This window comes from Gavia stellata, chromosome 4, assembly GCF_030936135.1.
Source record: "Gavia stellata isolate bGavSte3 chromosome 4, bGavSte3.hap2, whole genome shotgun sequence".
Classification (NCBI taxonomy): domain Eukaryota; kingdom Metazoa; phylum Chordata; class Aves; order Gaviiformes; family Gaviidae; genus Gavia; species Gavia stellata.
In genome coordinates, this window is record NC_082597.1 from 75,934,812 (window position 1) to 75,956,954 (window position 22,143).

A 22,143-nucleotide genomic window follows, 5' to 3' on the forward strand; every position below is an offset into this window, starting at 1 on the left:
TATTCCCACCAACATCTCCATAAATGAACTGTCTGAAAAGCTACAGATGTATAAACTGTGTGTTGTTTTACAATACATTTTATGCTTGATGCTTTTTTCTAAAAAGAAAAAGAAAAAAAATACCTTGCTTTATGAAAGCTGGAGAGCTACTGATTACTTCTGTCACTGCTTAGAGCGATATGCTAAGCACTGAAGCAAATACAGAGCTGCTGGGAAAATCAAAATCACAGGGAACATTAGGAGTTTCCGATGTCCACAGTCCAGAGGAAGAATGCAAAAGAATCCCTCTGCCTTAAGGTCTTTTGAGGCCAGAGACATGCAAGTTAATGGGAATGCCTTGAAACAAGCCACCCCTGGAACAGAAATACAAGTGAACTTGTAAACCTGCAAAAATACTGCCTTTGAGGGAGGTGTGTGTACAACATCCCCTACAAGTTTCTTTCCCCTTCTTGAACTGGAAAACTGGGAAAGTGAAGTTAGATGTGTAAATAAATCCCACCCCTTTTGGCACCCAGCCTTTCAAATAATATTCCAAAACAAGAAAACCATAGTATTCCTGGTTTTTTCCAATTGTGCTATCAGCAAGCCTTCAAATCAGATGCTTCAGTTTGGTGGAGAAATGATAGATAAAAAAGATTAAGAGTCGCAATATAGACAGTCATATTTTTGGATCCTGATGGGTCTGGGCAATGGAGAAAAGAGACTATCACAAATTGTAGACGTTTTCCCTGGTGCGTAGTTAATACTGATAAGCACTGCAATGTTACTTTTTGCAATACTTGGCAAGACAGTAGTAAACAAGTACAAATAATAACTGGTTCCTAACTACAGTTGTAGGGGTGGTGAGGATGATACTTGGAGCTAAGCTCTACTTTCTATTAAAGAAGTTACTGCAGCATACTCCAAAATTTTGACCTACGTGTATTTAAGGATGGATCTGAGCCTTGAAGATTGGATTTGCGTAGAAATTCTCTCTAAGTAATCGGGCTGTGAAAACACAGAATTTGGGTTTGATCCATTAAAGCTACAAAAGCAGCCATAAAAGGCATACCTAACCATAATAAAAACTAGTAGAGCCAAGAGAGCTTTTCCAGGAGTACGATTCGTGGAGTTTTTTCAGCCATATTCTGTATCACCTGAAATGTAAAATCTCATTCCACCTTGTCCCCTTCCAAGAGGTCCTGAGACTGCCCTGTTCTTCCAACCACCCTATTTTTATAACTATTTGTCGCATTCCCATACACCCCCCGTAAGCCTCATTCAGCAACGAGTCAGTTCCACTGGCAAGCCCCAGTTCCCTTGTGAAAGGTGAATTTGAAGTCTGCCTCTCTTGTGCCAGATCCTAACCAGAACTTGGTCTCTTACCAGGGACTTGGTCACCTCTTCCAACAACATCACAAGAATGGTCACTCAGCTTTCAGTCCGTCACAAAGTCTGAATCAGCTTCTGTCTCTGTCTTCAGGACAAACCCCATACCTCAGGCTTAATTTCTGCATGGAATGTAGTACATCTCACATGCTACATTCATTACTATCATGCTGTGTTTGAAACACACCAAACACGTACACTACATCAGCTCATACAGCTGACAGCTGCAAAACCACCTCTGAGTGTTTTTCTTTTGACTCTTCTTCTGGTCATAAGCAAAGCTGTATCTCTAAATCTCTTCTTCCAGTTGAATATCATACTTCCAGAATACTCCACTCTTCCAGTCAGATTATTTCCTTTCATTTCTTAATATTCCTCGTACCATGTGGTATACAGAAATCTCTCTGGCTCCAAAAGAAAGAGTCTTTTTTTGCTCACTTAAGCAGTTCCAATTGCTTCTGCTATGCAGCACTAGTATTTCTGCAGCACACCTTACCTAGATTTTGTACTGGGGAATTTAAACTACACAAAGATACAATTATTAATCCCACACCAGCCACTTGTAGTTTGTTCAAACATTTGTTTCCCTCTTTTTTTCCTCCCACTCCTCCATTCCCTCTTCCATTCCATGTAAGCTTTACACTTCTAGGTCCATATGTACCTCTCCCATCATCCAGACCAACCATTAACTTTATATATAGCCACAGAAAAAACAAGCCTTCCCTCAGAGGGCTTAATAATCCCAAAATCTGGATTACTACTAACCACTGAAACCACCAGCATTCTGCCACAGAGGAACAGGGGCTTTGAGAAATCAGTTCAGTACTGGAGGTCACATGGGTTTCGGTGCCTTTCTGTTAGTATTTTAGATATTCATAACAGGACTTCCCACCATTAATGCAAACGTGAAATATATTAGTGAATTACATCAGAAAAGTCAAACCACTGCTGCCACAGGATGAATACACTTACTAAGAATATTAATGCATCCCTTGGAATGAAACATTAATACTTAACATACATACTTGCAAAGTTTAAAATCATACAAACATTGCAGGGAGAGGAAGAGAAGTAGAGAAGGAAGAGACAAATGAGACAAGCCCTAGGGTCTGGAGATGTTACTGATTCCACGAATTAAAGTGCATTTCTGAGATAAGCTAAAATATTTTCATGCGTAAGAGGACAACTTGCCACTATGAGTAATTTCTTGTAATGGAACAGAGGATACAAGCATTTGTTTTAGTTTTTCTGTCTCGCCCATCATCCTGCAGAAGTGTAGATCCATTACTGCCTAACAGTATAAAAGCCCTGAGCTGGGCAATGAGATTGATGGTTCAAAATTTCCATGGACATATGCTGTTCCTCTGTACCTGAGCACTGAATTCCCACCACCTGCCACACCACCTTCCCGTGTAGTGGTAATAGCACTTACAAAAGCTCCATTTCATCGCAGCATTCAAGCATGCACTCCTGGCTAAACAGGAGCCATTCCACTAATGCAAGTTCTTCAAGGTAAGCTCTGCGTAAGCCTGCGCAGTGGGTGGGAGTCGTCTCCTCTAACTTTAGCCAGCTCCCAATTAGGAATCTTGTCTAAACTAATCATTTAGGCTCTTAATGGAGTGAGAAAAGCAATGCCAGGGTGAGTCACCTCAGCTATCCTAGACATCTGTCTTAAGGCAGGATAAATAACCCAGCTTTCTGCACTGACAGGGCAGGGAGCTGGGATCAATTTAAACCAGGTGCCTGACTTGAAGACAGCTGACGTTAAAGGAGAAGAATCTTCCCCTTGGCTAAAGCGAGGACTAAAAGGGCACCCAGCGCTTCACTAGTGAGGTTGGGTAGTATGCATAATCAAAGGCTCGATGAAGGATAACAGAGCAGATACTCTCAATAGGAAATGTGGCTCCAGAAATGCATAAACAGCAAAGCCTGATGTGCATTTGGTTACACCCTCCTCTGGGATTCAGACATATGCCAGCTCTGCAATCACAGACGCTGGCACGGGCCCTAAGCAGTGCAATACCTGCCAGGAAGTCCATGGGAAGAAAATGCTGCACCAGAATATCTCAACAGGCAGGAAGAATTCCTCAAAAATGAAGCCCCAAGCCAGGCAGCCTTGATAACCCATCCCTCTCTCTCTCACCGGAACGAACCCTCTTTTGTAGCAGGCTGGAAATGAAATGTAATCGAACATCTCTCTGCCCCAGTGTCATCAAATTTCTCTCTCTGAATCCAAGTCAAATTCTCACTGTTTCACGAGGCAGTTTCTGTAGCTCTTCAAATCCCTGCAGCAGCTCTTCTTGGTCTTTTCAATAGCTTGTTCAGAGCAGTCATAGGAGAAAAGCACTAGCCCTCGACACTGACCCTGCGTTTCACTGTTCAGCAGGAGACGTTATTTTTCTGGACAGCAGCCCAGAGATACTGGACAAAGCCGGAGCAGCAGCAGATGTTATGATGCATGCTCTTCTGCCCCTGGTTTGGCTAACAAGGCAGCAGAACTCGCAGAGCATGAGAGTACGAACGCCAAACCAGAGACTGTGGCCTGTGCCTACATCTTTTTCATTACATTTAAGACTGGGCTTTGTTGCAGACTGTCAAAGACACGTGAAAAGATCTTTAAAAATACAGATCGATGCCTCCTATTGTTCAGAGAGAGGGGAAAAAGAAAGGCATTCTCTGCTCTAGCTGCAAGGAGCATCTCTCAGTTGCATAAAGCACGTGCCCAAATTGACTTACCACAATCATTTGCGCCACGTAGCTTTCCGGGCCAGTGTATTCAGTTGGATCTTTAACTTTGACAAGAACTATAAAGTACAAATAATGCCACATGTTGTGTTCTGACTTTATATGTTCCTCAAATGAAACCGTCTTGTTATCAAATTTGTCTCTCTCCAGTCCTGCAAAAAGACATGAACATAATGCAAAAAAATAAACTTCAACATAAATATACCCAAATCTGTTAAATATGTTAACGAAAGGAACCTAACTTAATTTAAAGGACCACAAATTTGAAGGATCTTAATTTAAAAGCTATAACCAGGCAAGAAATACCAGGCCAGAGGGCATTCCTGACAGAATACTTTCAGTGCAGCATTTATTCTCTTTTGTGATATTTCCTCTTAATAACAATATAATAAATATGTTACAGTTTTACAGTGCCTTCTATGCTGAGGGCTATAAAGAGCTTTACAAGTGTTGGCTCTGATTCTTTCTAAATGTATACTGGTAAGCACACAGCTTGCAATCTAGGTCCTGATCTTGCAAAGATTTATGCACACATTTAGCATCAAGCATGTGAATAGTCCCACTTAAGCTGTGGTGGGATTGTTTGTGTGCTTAAACCTAGCAGCAAGGGTGAGTCTCTGCAGCTTTGTAGTCACACAGTCTTTACAAAGTGTAGCCATAAGAATTTTTTATTTTTTTCCTGGAACGGGTCAAATCTCTGAAGAAGAATACCACAGTGCGGAAGGACACGATTCACAAATGTTTCCTTCAGTGCTACATCTTTCCTCCCCGGGTCTCTTGTGGAGCCTTCCACAGACACTAAAGCCGTTGTGCTCTGCACAACGTTCATCCCTGTCAGTACAACCATGGAAACAACACCCAGCCTATAAAAAAGAAGGTATATCTAACATCCCCTACAGAGTGAAGGTCTGCCCCTCTTTGTGAACACACCTCAAAATAAGCATGAGTTACCTGTGGGGTTTGTGGGGATGATTTTCATTTAATTCTTTTGTTCCCTGTTTCATATCACCTTCTGAAACAGGCAGATTTTGCCGTTGTTACCCTTCTGGAATGCACTGTGCTGTGAAATAGCAAGCTGTACTTTCATCTGCATCACGCTCGGTGAAATAGAGTCAGCAGCTGCACCATCTCCATTAGTGGTGATGATGCGAGCGTGAGACACGGCTCTTCTCCCTCGGATCCTGGGTGGAGACTGTGAAGCCACCTCTTAGCAAAGCTAGCTTTTGACTCCTAAACCAAATCTTTTTCCTACTGAGAAGGAATAAATTTGGAAGCGAACTCTGACATTTTTACAGACTTTCCTTGTAGAAGATAACCACCCCTTAGGTTCACACGTTATTTATTGAGGAATAGTTCATTTTACTCCTTTACCCATCAAATGTCTCAATAGCTCAGTAACACCTACCACAGATGAAACAGGTTGTCTTTAGTATTTCCTCCTTTTTCTGCTTTTCACTCCTGAGATCAGCAAATGTATCAATGATGACTCCAAAGATCAGGTTTAGAACAATGATTATGACAATGAAATAAAACAGAAGATCATAAACAACTCGCGCAGCAAACAAGGGCTCCTGAAACAATAATAAAGCTGCAATAAGATATAAAAATAGAACACCTCTGAAATATTAAACATTTTCACATTAGCTCAAGCAAAGCTACACATCTTTCTTTTCATATGCCAGATTCTGCTAGCCTTACTCACATAAATAGACGGGGACTACCTATGTAACCAAGCAAAGAAGATTTGGCTTCACGTGCTCTTATCGCTTTGGGACTCCTGTTGTCCTTCACATTGTTTCACACAGCACGAAGAAGAGTCTAGTGTGTGTACCGGATGCCATGTAGATGCATTAGTGTAGTGCTAGATTGAAGATAATTGCCTTGCCAGTTCAGAAACAGGGAGATGCAGTTTCTCGTACCCACTGAGAGCGATGATAGCTCTTCTTAATACTGCCTTGTGGCATACAGGGATATGCTTATGGTATCTCTTTGTGGAATACTCCAGACCAATGCCAAGTTTGCACACTGAACAACTGGAAACCCGGGGAGCACGTTTGCGCAATGCCAAGGCCGGGCTACTGTACTCTGTGCCCAAGCAGGGCACGTTAATGGTTTAGCACTGTGCTAATGCAGTCATATGGCTGTAAGCTGGCTCAGAGTGGGCAGACCAAGCTCATGTCTTTCGGGAACACAACGTGCACATGCACACACACATGAAGTGCTCATAGTCTCCATTTCATCACATTCTTGTTTTTATAGCATAACTACTTTCCTTCTTGCAAAGGCTGGACTGGACTCCCATTGACACCTCTAAAAATAGCAAAGTTGTTCTGTAGCAAACAGGAGACAACACTCAGTGTAAAGAGGAGGAACATAAAACCCAAGTCCTTTTCTTCACCATGATACTGAATCGGAAGTCACTGATTTTCAGTTTTCCACACATTCATTGGGATAATAGCGCTACACTTTGTGAAGTGCTTTAATGTAGTTAGTATTAAATAACTGCTAAGTGGCAAGGGTAATTTTCGAAGTCTGTAAGTGTTTACAGACTTCATGGGGATAGACTAAAGTTCCTGTAGAACCTCCCAGTCTATGAGATAGGAGCTAGATTCCTACTACCAGCACAAGGAGCTCTTCTGAGACAAGTAACTCGGATCTGGACGGCACTCTTGCAAGCCCTGCTGAGATCCTACTTGTGAATGTCATCTTTGTGTTATGGTGTAGGTCACCAAGCAAAGTGCTGCTAGATTGCCTTTATTTATGATGTTCTTTTTGAACTTAAATAAAAATGCATAAAACCACCCAAATATTAAGAGTAGTCCTTAAAATAATTGAATTTTGGAGGAAACTTCTGGAAGAGGACATACACCACGATACATGAAATTCTGTTGACTTTGATGCTAGTTGAGTACAAGTAAACAATAGGACCTATTCCAGGGTAGATGCCATGCTGAATTTCAGCTAAAAATACACCTGATGTACTACAGTGGAGAGTCTTGACATATACTCATCAATCAATCCCTTTCAGAAGTTTGCATTTATAATTCCTAGTGTAATAGAAGAGTCATCCAATCCAGCAACACTTCTTAGCAGTGCTTGGAAGGTTACAATACACTCCAGTTTTCCAGGAGGGGTAAACTACTACCTAGAGTTCCTTTCTTCAAGTATCATCATCACACCAAGCTTAGTTCTTCCCATTAAATATTCCATCTGGGATGTAAAAATTACATGGATAAATCAACTGTGTGACATTAGAGCAGACTACATACAAATACTGCCTATAACCTCCAAAAACTGACTTTGGCATTCATGAGATGCACACGGAGTAATGCATTTCCTCAGCCAAAACACTTACGTCTTTGGAAGGCTTTCTGAGCACGTCTCCCACACCACCACCATTTCGCAGACCTTGATTTAATACGGTCACAATGCACATGAGCAGAGTGTCACAGGTCCTTTCTATTCCATCCTCCTCCTCTTCACCTGCAAACAGGAGAGCAGCAGCCTTAGGAACCACAGCACCAAACGATCACTCATCAAACAAAGCCACAATTCTGTATTGGAGAAAGCAACTGCAATACACATCTGCCTTTCATATTCTTCAGTTAGAATTTCACTGATCATCCCTATCCATTTGCACATCGCCGCTGGTCACATACTTAGGCACATCAGGCATACTTAGCGTGAAGAGAGACAGAGAAAATCCCAAGCAGTTCTCCCACCAGTAACTCTGTTAATGACCCAGAGCTGCCATCTCTGTTCATGGGAGTACCACTTTTCCTCGCAAGTACTCCCACTGGTTTCAGTATTTCTGCTTTTCCAGCGGGCCTCCTAAGTGCACAGCAGCCACATACAGGAGAAGCAATATAAACACAGAATTAGAAGTACATTTGTAAAAGGATTGTCTTCCTGTGAAATCATTCCTCTACCTACTCATGTACAAGCCAAGACATGCTAGCATTTCAAATCCTTAAGGAGGGGCTGGCTTTTATACGAGTAAATCTGTCCATGATCTTTCCACTAGCACACGTGCCCAAGCGCAGGTCTGATATACATTAAATGAAAGACTCTCCCTGACCTCAGCTTGAAAACTTGGATTCTATTCTTATCTCTGCCGCAGAGCTGCTGCGTGGTTTTGGCCGAGCCACAGAGGGTACTATTGTGCAGGAGATATTTGAACGTGCAGAGAAGCTGGGCTGGAACACCAGTCCCCGGGGGGACTTTGTCCACCCCGGCCAGAATTCCTCCCACCACGCACTCACCCCCATGCTGTGGCTGCATCAACAGCCTCCTTTTGAAGAGCCTGGTGAGTTGTTCCCTGTGTCCCGCTGGCTTGCACTGGAAGGTCAGGACTGTGACTGCCGTTTCTCCTGCCTTCCTTTCTCTTTAGCGATACGTTTGCTTAAGCAGAGAAGGCAGCGATTCTCACTTGGTTTGCTTCATGCACTTATTGTAACATAGCTTAATAAATACCAACATCCTGCTGCGATAGTTAACCGAAACAGCGTATTTAACAGCCCCAAACCACCGCATCTGGGGCACTGAGATAGACTTCGATAAATTGAATTGACTGAAAGAACTCACATTACAAGCAATCTGGATTTAAAACATGGGTTCCCGAATTGCGGTGTATGCATCACAATTGGTATTTGCAGAATGGAGCTGGTATCTGCTGCCTTTGCCACCACTGCTTTTGCTACAAAAGCAAATTAAATGAGAAAGAACTCCTGATTTAAGGAACTCTGAGTAAAAAGACAAGCAAAAGCAGACATCAGGATAGACTTCCTTTGTTAAACTATACGGTCGTTACAGACACTACTACCACTAATAACTCCAGATTTTTTTAAAAAAAATGCTTATATATTGAAACTGAAAGCATTGAAACAATAAAACCTTTTTTTCTCTGTCACATCTGGAAATTTATTAGCACTGTGATCTTAGTCATATCAATTCATCTCCTCTGCTTTTGTACCCTGCCTTTATTTCCTCATTCAAACACTACTCCATCAATTTTTTTGGAGCTAATACCTGTGCTTGAGAAGATGACTATCCACAAGATAAATTAAAAACCTTTATACAAGCCACAGGTTCTGTTTCTTTTAGGCAACTACAGAACAAGATTTTCACTGTTCACAAGACCAGGGTCAGCTGCTGGAAAGAGCAGATGGTCAGACTCTGGTGAACGGCGAGGATAAACCAGGGCTGCGAATGGGAAGCTGCGACACCAGAGAGAGTTATCTGCTGGAAAACCTAACTCGCAACTCTCCGCGTCCACCAAGATGCAAATTCAGAGCAAGCCCAGACGCAAGATACCACTCATCAGCTGACTGGCACATCTTACAACACAGAGACTCAGCATCCCATGTTGCACCCAGAAGAGCAAGCTCAGGTTGCTCTTTGCCAGAGAATCAGACAGCAGGCAGCCTGAAGTTGGCAGAAACCTCCAGTGCAGTAATGTAAGCTGTGGGGAGTGTACAGATATCCGTATGTCTAGTCTACTTCCACTCCCAGACATGGAAGAGCTACCTTCAGTCTGGGAGCCAGATAACCCTATGGGCACACGTTCTGCCTCAGCTGATTTGCCCTCGTGCTCAGCAGCGCTCACAGCCCAGACTCAGCCCCTGTCAACACAGGCTATGCCCATACTACCGAAAGGAGTGGATCTGCAGAGTGAAATGTTGCTAAGGTCCCAATGTCAACATTAATTGAGGTTCAGGGGGTTTTATTTGCAAACAGCTCCAGCCTGGTGAGTGGCCCATTAGTGGCTAGACAGCATTAGGTACGCTGTCTTCTGATTAATTCAAAGGTAGTGCAGGTTAAGCACTAAGACCGCTCCACAATGTTAATCACGGGGTAGTAAGTGGGATGATAGGAAGATGTACTTCAAAGATCCTCATCTGATGGCCCCCAGCTACCTGGCTTCTGATCTCCAACACAAGCACAGGTGGGGGAGACACACGAGTGTCCACGTGGATCTAGCTGAACTTTCACAGAGCGGTACCAGAGCTGGGAGAGGAACGAGTCTTTGAAAACGTCCCCTTTTACAAACAGGTATCTGTGCACCGTTCTAGCACAGGTCTTTATGGGCTACAGATTAAGCGCTTCACCAGGCAAAGACTTAAGTGATATGGAAATGCCTTTGGAGTGAAGAGTGGGAGACTCCCAGGGAGATGAGGCAAAATATTTTTATGCTGACAGATCAGTGCAGCAGTGAGGAAGCAGACTGTAGACAGGGGACGCTCTCTGAGCGGAGCAGACTGGCTCCCAAGTTAACTCCCTCACCAACACGAGCAATGACTGAGCACGTGTTCAATCAGTACAATTCAAGGTAGAAGCACAGTCTCACCACAACAAATGATTAGCAGTGATCTGATCCAACAAACAACATATTTATGTCTCCACTCTGGATCTGAGATGCCATTGAGAACATTTTATGTTTCTTACAGACAGCTGTGGACTTCTTCATGCTGCTACAATGTGAATCCCACCAAATCTCAGACTGAACTGCCTTTGCATTCCACTGTGCTCATGCTTTTGCCAGAAGAGAGATCTGTCCCAGGAGAAGACTGAAGGCAGAGCACTACTTTTTGACAGGTCATTCACCGGCTAAGATGTGCAAAACTGTTCTTGCTGAATATTGGTTTTTTTAATGTTACTGGATTAATAGAACTCCTCCAAGATTAAGTGACAGTGCACTTTGATGTTTCGTATAGCCCCCTTTCATTATTGTTTAATTTAAAGAAACAGTATCCAAGCAATAAGAAATGTGAGATTTCTATCATTTAAAGAGCTTGGCAAAAGCTACACTGCATCTCTTCTGACTGATTGATTACTCTTTGAATGCAGCAGCTTTGCCAATAGCTCTTAGACTGTTTTCTCTATCTAGTCAGACAGCTTCCCATGTTGTTTATGAGGCCTGTTTACACACCAGCTGGGGAGAAAAAGCCTACTTTTATAGCCCTCTCCCTGACAGCCTTGATCCTAAAAACTCAAAAATTAGTAGTGGAAGAATAAAGCATGTGAAACAGCATTATACTGGAATGCAGGATAGGAAGGGACCACTTATGTCCTCCGTTTCAGCCCCCAGCAACCACAGGCAACTGCGGCAGTAAATATTTTAAGCCTGTAGACCATCCACTGTGCACACACCCACACTGCAAAGGCCACAACACACTAAACCAAACTTGACATCTGTAGTGAAGGACCAACCACCACAACTGGACTGTGCCACAGGAAGACAGTAGGACAGATGGAGTAGCACCGCCATCAAAAGCCCCTGTCTAGCAGTGCATTTGGCCAACAAAACTCCTGAGTGACCCTGTAGCCTCAAACTACAGAAGAGGGCAAAGCACTCTGTCAGCTTGATCTAGGAAAAACTCCTTCCTGACTCAATATCTGGCAACTGGTATAGGGTAACTGTCCCAGCAGGACACACTGGTCAGACCTTTTATTTTAACTGAGCATATGTAAAGTTGACTGGGTCCTTCCGACATATAGATCAGATTCATAATGCAGGTATCGAAGTAAAACCAGGTGGACTCATCTGCTGAACCACAGTAATTAAACTCTTCACTTGCCACAAGCACAAAGCAACACAACTTAGCGATCGCAAGAAAGGCTTGCAACAACCTGCATTTTCTTGCATATGCCACAAGCTGAGAATGCACAGATGGATTGCTACCCATGCTTAGCTGAGCCACAGGAACTCGTTAAGTCATAGAAACTTGATCCTGGATCTGGGCTCTCTGGTCTTCTGGTTACACTACAACCTTGGCCTAGAAGCATGTAAAAAGTATACACAAAAGCTTGCTGATATATGCTACGGCATTAAAATCAACTTACGTGGCCCTAAATGGGTCTAGTAGTGGCTCAGTCTGTGCAGGTGAGGATGCTGCAGACAAGCAGCAAGCTTTTTCTCTCAGCAAAGTCAGTTGGAAAGAAGCAACCTGTACGTTCAAGCATAATGATTCAGCAAGCTCTTAACAACAAAATTAATGTCACTGCAATTGGAAATCAGCTGTGGGAAGCACTCGCATCAAAGGCAAGTTGCCAGCTAAGCTCCAAGCCTTGCAGAAGTTGAGCACTTCCAACTTACAGCAATGATCATCACTTCGCACCCTAGCAAAAGTCTCTGCAATAAAAACACGCAAATCCCTCCGTTCTAATCGATCATCAGCTTGGGGGAACTTTTGTACTAACCTGGATTAATAATTGGGATGCTTGTGGAACAGTTCTCTTTTGCACAGGCTCCCATCATTGATGTGAGGGTTGTAGTGGGGACTTCACCAATACCTGTGGAAGAAGCAGGATATGGACAAAAAGACAGCTACTACATTGATACTAAGTTTTAAATCATTGTTTTCTAGAAGCGAATCACTGAGTTGAAAAGTTGAGAAGAAAAAGCAGAAAAAATCATACCACCAGTTCCTCCTTCCTCAAACAGTCTGCCTCAACAGCTCAAAGCAATCACAAGGAACAAAAACAGAGTTTTATATTTACTGTATATCACAGCTATTCCCATTTCATCTCCTGAAATTAATGAATCTACATCAAATGCTGCTACTTCTGGTTAGAACAAAATATATTCAAAGCAAGAAACAACTGTCAGATATGAAAATAATGTCAGTTTAAAAACCATTACATAAATTATTCACAAAAGCTGACAAGAAGGACACCAAGCTGATGTTCAGTTATCCTGAATGTAGAATATTTAAGAGTTTTCAAGGATTATAACACAGTTTGGTACTCATTTGTAAATATGTATGGATTTGTGTAAAACACTAATTTAACATTCCCAAAGTGGGTAAATGTGTACATCAGCTTGATTTTATCAAACCAATTTTATCTTGTGCATCTTCAACAATTTTCTGCATTTCAAATCAGAGATACAAAAAGGTTTAAGGAGGAAAAAAATGAAGGCAAAATCATACAGCCAAAGTAATGGTCTAAGACAATCTGTGTAACACAGAAAACATCCACTCTGACTTTCTCTTTGTGCTACTTTATAAAGAAAAAATTTAAAGCACTTGTCTTGGGATGCATAATGTTCCATCAGTATATCATCAGCATATTTTCTTGATGAGTTTTTGATCAGGAATGGCAATGTATAATGCCAGCAAGAACATACTCACACCACAAAAATCTGCCAAGAACCCAACAGAAGAAACACAAACACACAGGAACTACTGCACTGGACCAGCCCAGTGCTGCGTGTAGCCTCGCATCCATTCTTCTATGATGGCCACAATTATCTTTCAAAGTGAAACTTCAGATCGTAAGTTCTGTTCCAAAAATGAATGGTAAGTCACATATAAGCCAACTGAGCCCTTTGAAGATGATCAGTGGCAAAAAGCAAGGTGTGTTAAAGAAATCTGACAGGTTCCTTTTTTTTTTCATACGGTGTCAAAACAGCTACATGAGTACACCATGCCCATGAGTTCTGAATGAGCTTTGCCTTGCTTGTGTGCTTTAGGTCCTGAAATAACAAATTTAGGAAAAAGCTGGCAAACACTGAGTGCACACAGTTCGGAGTAGATTCCACTAGTTGTCTGTGCTTGTGTACAAGTCTGAAGAGCTCAGCATTTGGGAAAATCATGCCTCTGTGAATTTAATCACAAGCTATTCTCAGGTATTTCTATGCAGACAATTACTTCTCTGCCCCTGGTCCCAGCAGGCTGGTTGGCAGCATATACAAAGGTCTCAACAGACCAGACCTGGCTTTTTTTCTAGCAAAGCGAGTTTGTAACTCTCCATCCACATTGGTAAAATCTCTCATTCCAGAAAGCTGAAATCCTGTCCTTCTTAAAACTGGTTAAAAATCTCCCAATGATTTTACTGAAGCTAGGATTATACACGGACAGTGATGTTTGTGAAATACACACTGCATTTAAAAGACACTCCGGGAAATCTCCTATCAGCAGAAGTGTGGATTCTGTAATAAATTTCTGCTGGATGGAGCTCAAAAAGTAATCAAATGAATACATCTACTGAACATGTTAAGATCACATGCCTCATGCAATACACAGAAAATACTATGAGCTGCTTTTAAGGTGGGATGAGAACCAATAGAATCCACTTTGAGTTGCTTTTCAAAATACTTAGGAAATTTAGATTTTTTATTTTTTTTATATTAGCATGAGTTAGAAAACAAAATGTAATAATTCAAGTGTGACTGTTAGATTTTAGTATTTCAACAGATAAAGCTAGTCTAAAACAATTCTACACATGAAATTTTACCCAGAGACTTAATTTAGTCCTAAGGTATAACAGACTTAGTTCTGTTCCCACAGATACAAATAAAAAAATTAAATGTCCTTAGAGGAAAGTTAGGTTGAACAGACAGAAAAGGTGTATGTCAGAAGCAAATTTTAATATAAAAAACAATACCTGCAACAGGGGTCCTGATTTTCAACCTGTCAACCTCCATGATAAAGTCATCTTTCAAGAAGAGGAACCCAATGATAGAGAAGAGATAAACTAGGATGAGTGCTAGCACTGCAGTGAGGATAATGGAACGACCATTCCGGGTAACACTTTTTATCACATTTAGCAACGTCTCTTCTCTGTACACCAGATCAAACAGCTGGGAAAAGCATATAGTAGAGGAAGAATGAATACAAACGAGGCAATATATAGATGCTACATAGGAAAACAATCTGAGCTACCGAAACATACATCTAGCCATGTTCTAAATTCTCAGCTTGATAAACACACTATTCACATTGATTACAGTGGAAGCTGGGCATGCTTATAGGAGGAATTTAGCACTGAACTTTAAATTTAAAGACAGATTATAGCAAAATCCAAAGCTACAAAGTATACATTATATATAAGCCTGCTCCAGACGTGGCTAACAGTTACCAACACGACCCATTTTTTCCCCATGTTCAAACCCAGCCTAGATTAAAATTAAAAACCAGTATCTTCATACTATGGATCTACATCTACAAATTAATTTTTCATGTTACCTCCCATCTGACAAACATGCATGGGTTGCAACTCAAAAATGCACTTGTGCATGCAAGTAATTACATGTCTGTAAACTGTTTCTTTGAGCTCATGGCATCATTTAAAAGTCACTCACATGTACAAGGATTAGAGCCATCTCTTTTTAGGACAAAGTTACATTCATTGCACTGTTTGTATAAAACTAGAAACTTCTTCTTTACCCTGCACTATATGCTTTCCTGGTATTTAACTTTAAAGAAAAATATATGTTAAGATAATACTGCTTTAAATGTCAAAGGCCTAAAATAGCAATTAAACGTGCTACGAGCTTTTCAAGAAACCATAGCTTTTTTCTCTTGCAATTCTATTGATGTTCTATGTGCTTTGGACCTTATCTATAATGTATGTATTTCCACTTCAAAACACACAGATTACAGATATAAAGTGACACACTATGATTTATCAAAATGGTCCACAGAAGAAGGTATTAGTCACAATTCACAAGATCTGAAATACACAGCCTTGGGAAAGGATTAATAATAAAGGAAGAAAGAGGAAAGACAGTTGTCATTCATTCTGTACAAGACAAAGTTTAAAATGAGGAACAAGTATTAGAGTTTAGAATATTTCCGCTACAAAGTGAACACCTGGAAGTAACTTGGGAATGTGGACAATTATAACATCCGTGAATCACGGACATTTGTCAACAGCAGTCACTGAAAAAAGTAAGTACATAAAATGTTTCTTGAACTACTTGGCACTTTGGAAAGTATTTTAAGACAGAGATCCCCTTACTCATTGAAGGAATAACAGATAATTTGCTGCGCATTTTTTAAGCAGGAGAGTAACATCCATTTGAAAAGTGTCCTACAGCTACAGCCACAAAATCTTGACTCCTTTGAAATCTGCCCAAACTCTGAAGCTGACTTTAATATCAAGATCTGGAAAACCTGACTTCAACAGGAGCTCTTCTAGAGTAAGGACTGAACCCCTGAAATTTTTACTGTGCTTAACACACCTCTGTGAAATGCTGGGAGCTCACCATTCTTCTGGAAGCTGAGAAAAATACAACAGGAAAGTGAACCCATGTACATGACCACAATTTAGTCAGTCTCCCTACAAGTTTCACACGTTCCAGTATAAAGCAAAAGTATTAGAAAACAAGAGCAGTGAAACACCTTTTACTGCTATTCAGCAGGAAGGGAGCAGTTAGCTGAGTTTAGCATAATTTTGTATGATTCATTTTCATTGCACCTGTATCATACTATAAAAAGGCATTCCATCTGAGTAATGGTAACAAAAGAAAATGAAGTGGGATACATTTAAAGTGATGAATCTTCCTGCTACACCAGAGGCATGCTGTTCCTATTTCCCAAGTATTTTTTTTTTATATTTATTTTATTAGGGCGGCAAGATGAACTGAGGAATGGGATCCTTTGGTATAGGTATGATGCACACCCCAGTGGACAACTCCTGTCCCAGAGAGATTATGACTCACAAAACATATGGGAACAATGTACACATAATATATGTATGCTGGGGAGGGGTGGGAGAAAGGGGTGGGCTGTACGATTGTCTGAAAAGAAAGGGGCAAACTTTCAACTCTAAAACAGATAAAATAAGTCCTAACAGAAACAGGTTCTAATGAGAACAGCAGCTCCTAAGGGGCAGCAACACAACGGCATGCTAAAAATACACATGATTTGGCTTGATTGTCAGGAAGAAATTGAAGACAGCTGCATGTGTAACGGTATTTTCTATTTTTGCAAAGTTTTCCCCTCCACAGAAGCACATACTTACCAGGAAACTATAGAAGAATTCATGCACACAGAGGCCCAGCATGCAGACGAGGACATACGCTACGTGATAGAGAAAAGCCATGTCCATGATGACCGCTCTGTAGCCACGGGTGAAAGTTCCACGGTTCCCAACAAAGCTCACCAGAAACACTATTTTGTTACAAAGCTGTGGAGGGGTAACAAAGGCTAGGTTTATTCCATCAGAAAAATCCTGTTATTTATTGTTCGCATTGCTGCAGCGTGCAAAGTCTAGGTAGGTTGCTTTGACTTTTAGATAGCTGGAGGAAGGTGAGAGAAATCCAGCTCCCAAGGTACACTGGGAACAAGCCCAGGAGAGTAAGTGGAAGTGCATCACCCCTCTAACACTGCACTGTGCCTCATTACACTGCGATTTATTTCTGTAACATTAGTGAGTAGGTAGGGCAGGATTAATGTCATAAGGCATTAAAAAAAAACTGGGGAGTGAATTCCTAACAGTTTTGAGTTTAGACCCAAGACCACGTAAGAGCAGCTGGGCATGCTACAAAGAGAACAATAGTAACACAACAGAAAGTGCATAGGGTGTGTGCGAGATCATATTTTTCTATATAAAATCCCTAAAAAAAAATACTGGGGGCATTTTTGAAGTATAGCATTTAAGCAACAGCATCAGATTCTCCATTGCTCCTGAGCTTCGTCTGCACGTGAACAGCGGTGCAGAAGTAAATACAAAAGGGGCTAACCTCATCTGTTTGCTAGTCCAGGACAAGCAATGAGGACTCAACATGTTTTTTTCTTTCACAAATCTGACATGGGCAAGTGCTGCTTACTTGCCTTTACCTTTTGACTGTATGTCTGGGTAGTTTTAAGTATCTGAAATTCTCACAGCACTGGTGGCAAATAGCCCAATACTTTGCTGCCTGGTGCTAAGATGAATTAGAGCCGTAGCAGTCGGGCAGAAATCTAAATAGATGACTTGCAAGCATGACTGTATATCTTACCAAGCTCAGTAAACATGCAAACTTATTCATGTCTGAGTTAAGAGATCTGGAAAAGGGCTGAGAGAATTTTTAATTTAAAAACCTTTTTTATTCTCAAAATTATATTTAAGCTCACAGAAAGACCTCACAAATTTGTATCAATTTTGCTGAGTGTATTGGTAGAGAAAATTATTCTTTTAACGTAAGAAACTGTAAATGTGATTCCCCTTATTTGGCACTATTTCTTTAAATTTCATATTGTTTTTATTTTTAATATATTTGCATATGCACAAAACCAAAACAGCTTTTTTCTTAGCTTCCCACTTTGCTGATACTGCTGTTTCAGGATGACTGGAAACGATTTGTTTTTTTGGCTTAACCAGTGAACCAGAAAAAGAAGTTCTTTGCACAGCTCTAATCAAGTTTTTTTTTTTTTAATAGGAGACCCTTAATATCTCTGCTTCTCCTGAAAGGGAAATTTTGCTTGCTTTTTAAGTACTTACATTAGCAGCACCAAGAAGTATCAAGGTAGGACCGAGCCCTATAGTATATATAGACCTCAGAATAACAGACACCAAAAAGGGTCGAATACCAACAGGCTTGGAGATTAAAAACAGCATTGCTGTACAAAATGCCACTGCTATCCAAAGGAGGACTGAAAACAACGGAGAGAGCGTGCCTGTATAGAGAAGAAAGGGAGATTTGAGAGAGGCATCTTTGGAGACTCCATTTTTCACCAAGAAACAGATCCAAAAGATCAATTCCTTTGCAAATACGGCTAACAAAAAGTGTGATTCATGCATCACAACTGCTGACCACAACTTGCCCTAATTGCAGCAAGAACTATTATTATCATAGTATTGTTGGGTTTCGCACAGGTAATAATAAGAGCAGCTAATGAAATTTCCATTAAAATCCAAGGAGTGCTCAGAGATGGAACAGTTTACCCTTCTCCTAGAGCAAGCTACTAATCAGCTCCCTTCTGCAGGGATCATTAGGGCTCCTCCGGTCTCATTCCATGATTGCTCAGCTACAGAAATAGCCGGTCCTCAGGGTGGCACAGCAAGCGGCACCGCGCCGCAGCGTCACGTTTCGATCCCCAACAGCACCGAAGCGCCCTGGTTTTAGAAAAGCAGCTTTCTTCTGAACGGCTGCGGGTGTTCAGCGGGAGCCTCCGCCTCTGCACGGGAGCAAGGCACTTGCCGCAGCGGGAGGCAGCCACGGGGACGTCGGCAGGAACAGGCAGCATCTGCATTGCCGAGAGCAGCTGAACAGCTGTGCCTTGCTCCTGGGGAGGCAGCGGGTCCCAGGTCTCGCCGAGCTCCTGCGGGCATGTGAGCCACTGCCTTCAGAGTCAGTCTTTTTGCCGCTCTGCAAGATGCTGGCTCCAGGCTCTCCCCGAGTTTTGAGCGATGCCCCTATTTTCCCTCTCTCCTCTGCTTAAAGCCCTGGAAATACACCATGTTGCTGTGATATAAAAAGCACATTCAGATCTCAGGGCACTGTCACACTTGTACACTGACTTCTATTGTTATCAGATGAACTGAGAGGTCAGTGACGGGGGAGAAGGGAATAGAAAATTTAGCTAGACTCACAATAGAAATCATGCTATCTCTTTGGCAACAGATACACAGCTGAGCAGCATCAGTGGGATTAAGAAACAATGAGATGAGGCCCTAGCCTCAACATTCAGATGGCATCTGAACTTTTCCAAAGTTCAGGAGTGTTTATATCCTTGGCAGGAGGTTCAAGGTCAGCTCTGTCAGATAGTTTCTTCACCAACAAGATTTGGAAACTTTTAATGGATCCTAAAAAATAACTTCCAAGTGGATCTGAAAGGTGAGGCCAAAGCACTCAGTGTTTCTTTAACAAATCATTTTTCCTTCTTCCCTACTGCAGGTGAAACAACGTCACATGGCAGGACCCACACCGGTATCATGTGCAGACATGCATGCAGCAGGCAGAGTGTCCTCATCGGCAGCGCAATTTCACTTATGTCATATGATGTAAGAACTGCGGAGGTCTACTAAAAGGCAGCATCCTTGGGATGATTAGATCAGCCCAGGCACCTCAGACATCTGAGTACAGGTGGATTTACGCAAGGTGAAGGGGAAAAATGGGAGACAAAACTCCATCTCTTAGGTTTTGGTGGAGCGGGAGGCTGAAGTAAGGAGGCTGCCTCATGACCCTGCTAATCTCATTTGGCCACACCTATTGTTTATCCTTCAGCTTTTGCTTTTACAAGCACTGGAACCGGGATCACTGAAATCACTGGATTACTGGGGCCACTTAGAAACTAATACTATATAAATCTGCGGTTCAAAGTTAAGTATTAATACCTACTGATTGCAGACCAGAGGATTTCCATGAGTATAGATAAGCTAAAATTTAGTAGTTTAAAAGGTTTATTTTTAACTCTTTATTTCTTCGCTTACCCTGCACGGGCTGTAACCTGTGTGCACGCCGAGTGACTCTTCTGTTTACAAACAGGAAAGCACTACGTACAAACGCTTCGCTTTTACACGGCACGGCCCTGCAAACTTTGCTACGCAAGGCTGCGGAGAAGCCTGTGCCGTGACCTGCAGAGACCACCCCGCAGGGTGAAAGGGCAATGTGGTCTCCATGCCAATATACTTTAATCTGCTGCCTTTCTGTTTGGCCAGCCAACAGGAATGTTTGCTGGTGCCAACTGTGGTGTTTGTGAAAAGCACATGTATCTACTAGAAGCTGGACTGCTTCCACCAGCCCAGTTCACATGCCATCAGACAGAGGTGACTTTCAGTCACATTACTGACTGGACACGAATCAAAGACCCAGAGGTGAATGGCTCTACTCCCATTACCAGTATTCCGAAGTATTTAGCCTCCTTTATCCCAATTAAGCTTGTTTTGGATTCAAAGAGGCCTCCCACTAGTCTGCTGCATTTATTTAATGAAATTTATTATTTGCAATATTTCCTGGGACATGTGGTGCAGCAGAGACAGAATCATAGATTTTAAGCATATTTTTATATAATGCATTTATCCTCTGCAACAGTTACATCCTTTTAACCCAAGAAACAAAATAGTCAAAACCCAACAAGCTAGTTTTCAAATCGTTCCATTCCATATGTTTTTAAGATTGCAAGTCATTCAAAATGGTCAGTTTTAAGGAATCTCAGTCCCTCTGCTGCCAGGAATCCTCCTTTAGCTCAGAAGCTGTAACTGAATGTGTGCAGTAATACATTGCAATACGGCAATATTAAAAAAAAAAGCAAGAGAATTAGCTCAGATCATCTAGATAATCTTCAGCTCAGCAGTTATGGTCTGTCCATTTTACTTCACATTGCATGGGACATGTGACACACAGAAGATCAACTATTACGTTTCAGACAACATCTGGTACCTACTTAGAAGACACTAAATGGCTTCTGCAGATATGAGCTTACCTGAAGGTGCAGTTTTATATAACTGTGTTACCTTAGAACTGAAAGCATCTAAAATTAAAAGGAATAATAAAAACAAACTCCACTTGCCTTCATCTCCATCATCTCCAAAGGGGTAGAAGAGAGCAACTGCTAAATTGATGAAAACAGCAAGGTTGAAAGAAATGCTCCCCCAGAGAGAGATGTGTCTGGAGAACCAAAACAGGGGTGGATTATCTAGAGAGGGGGGAAGAGCAGCAATTAATGAAATGAAAGCAGGCAGGAACTCAATCACTAATGGCCTCAAGGGAATTAAAAAAAAATACAGATGAATGAAGAAAATTGAAGAAAATATGCAGATCTTCAAAATTAACTAAAATAGACAAATATTAAACATAGGTTTGCCATAAAACATAGTTTCAAGCAGAGTCTTTAATCCAAAGATCCCAATACAGTTTATTATATATGAGAGTTTTCACCTCTGCTAAGATTTTAGGATTGGATCTTTTGTGAAGGAGTCTTTTCACCTGCCTCTGAAACTGTAGCCTCTGTGCATGGAGACACAAAGTCAAGCAAGGAAACAGATTTCAGCACTCTGCATGCCAGTCAACCAGAAGACCCAGAATGGGTCATCCAAATGACCCATTTGGACCAAGTACACTGATGACATTATTCAAAGAACAACAGAATAGGCAAGGTTGCAGAACGGCGGTATTTTCACCACCTTTGTCAAACTAAATACATCCTGATCTACCCTTGGGGAGCAGGTAAAATTTGGTCTGACTGGGATTTGGTTCTATGAGAGCTGACTACTTCCTGCATGATTCTCAGACATCCAAGGTTCCCTGCTGACAAACTGCTCTGTACTCCTGCTTAAAAGGATTCAAATGAAGCCAGGATCTCCATATGTGAAGTGCTGTAC

The 22,143-nt window shown here is 41.6% G+C and overlaps 1 protein-coding gene across 3 annotated transcripts in view; it reads right to left on the reverse strand.

Annotated features, from left to right (window-relative positions):
* Positions 1–22,143, reverse strand: part of ITPR2 (inositol 1,4,5-trisphosphate receptor type 2) — a 262,612-nt gene that overhangs the window by 19,142 nt on the left and 221,327 nt on the right. For all 3 annotated transcript variants that reach the window (XM_059816601.1, XM_059816602.1, XM_059816600.1), the window contains 8 exons: positions 21,333–21,458; positions 18,322–18,497; positions 16,861–17,025; positions 14,500–14,695; positions 12,313–12,405; positions 7,469–7,596; positions 5,519–5,684; positions 4,105–4,265 (listed from right to left, as the gene is read on the reverse strand). In XM_059816601.1, coding sequence (XP_059672584.1) covers positions 4,105–4,265; positions 5,519–5,684; positions 7,469–7,596; positions 12,313–12,405; positions 14,500–14,695; positions 16,861–17,025; positions 18,322–18,497; positions 21,333–21,458 — 1,211 coding nt within the window. The remainder of the gene's footprint in view (positions 1–4,104; positions 4,266–5,518; positions 5,685–7,468; positions 7,597–12,312; positions 12,406–14,499; positions 14,696–16,860; positions 17,026–18,321; positions 18,498–21,332; positions 21,459–22,143) is intronic.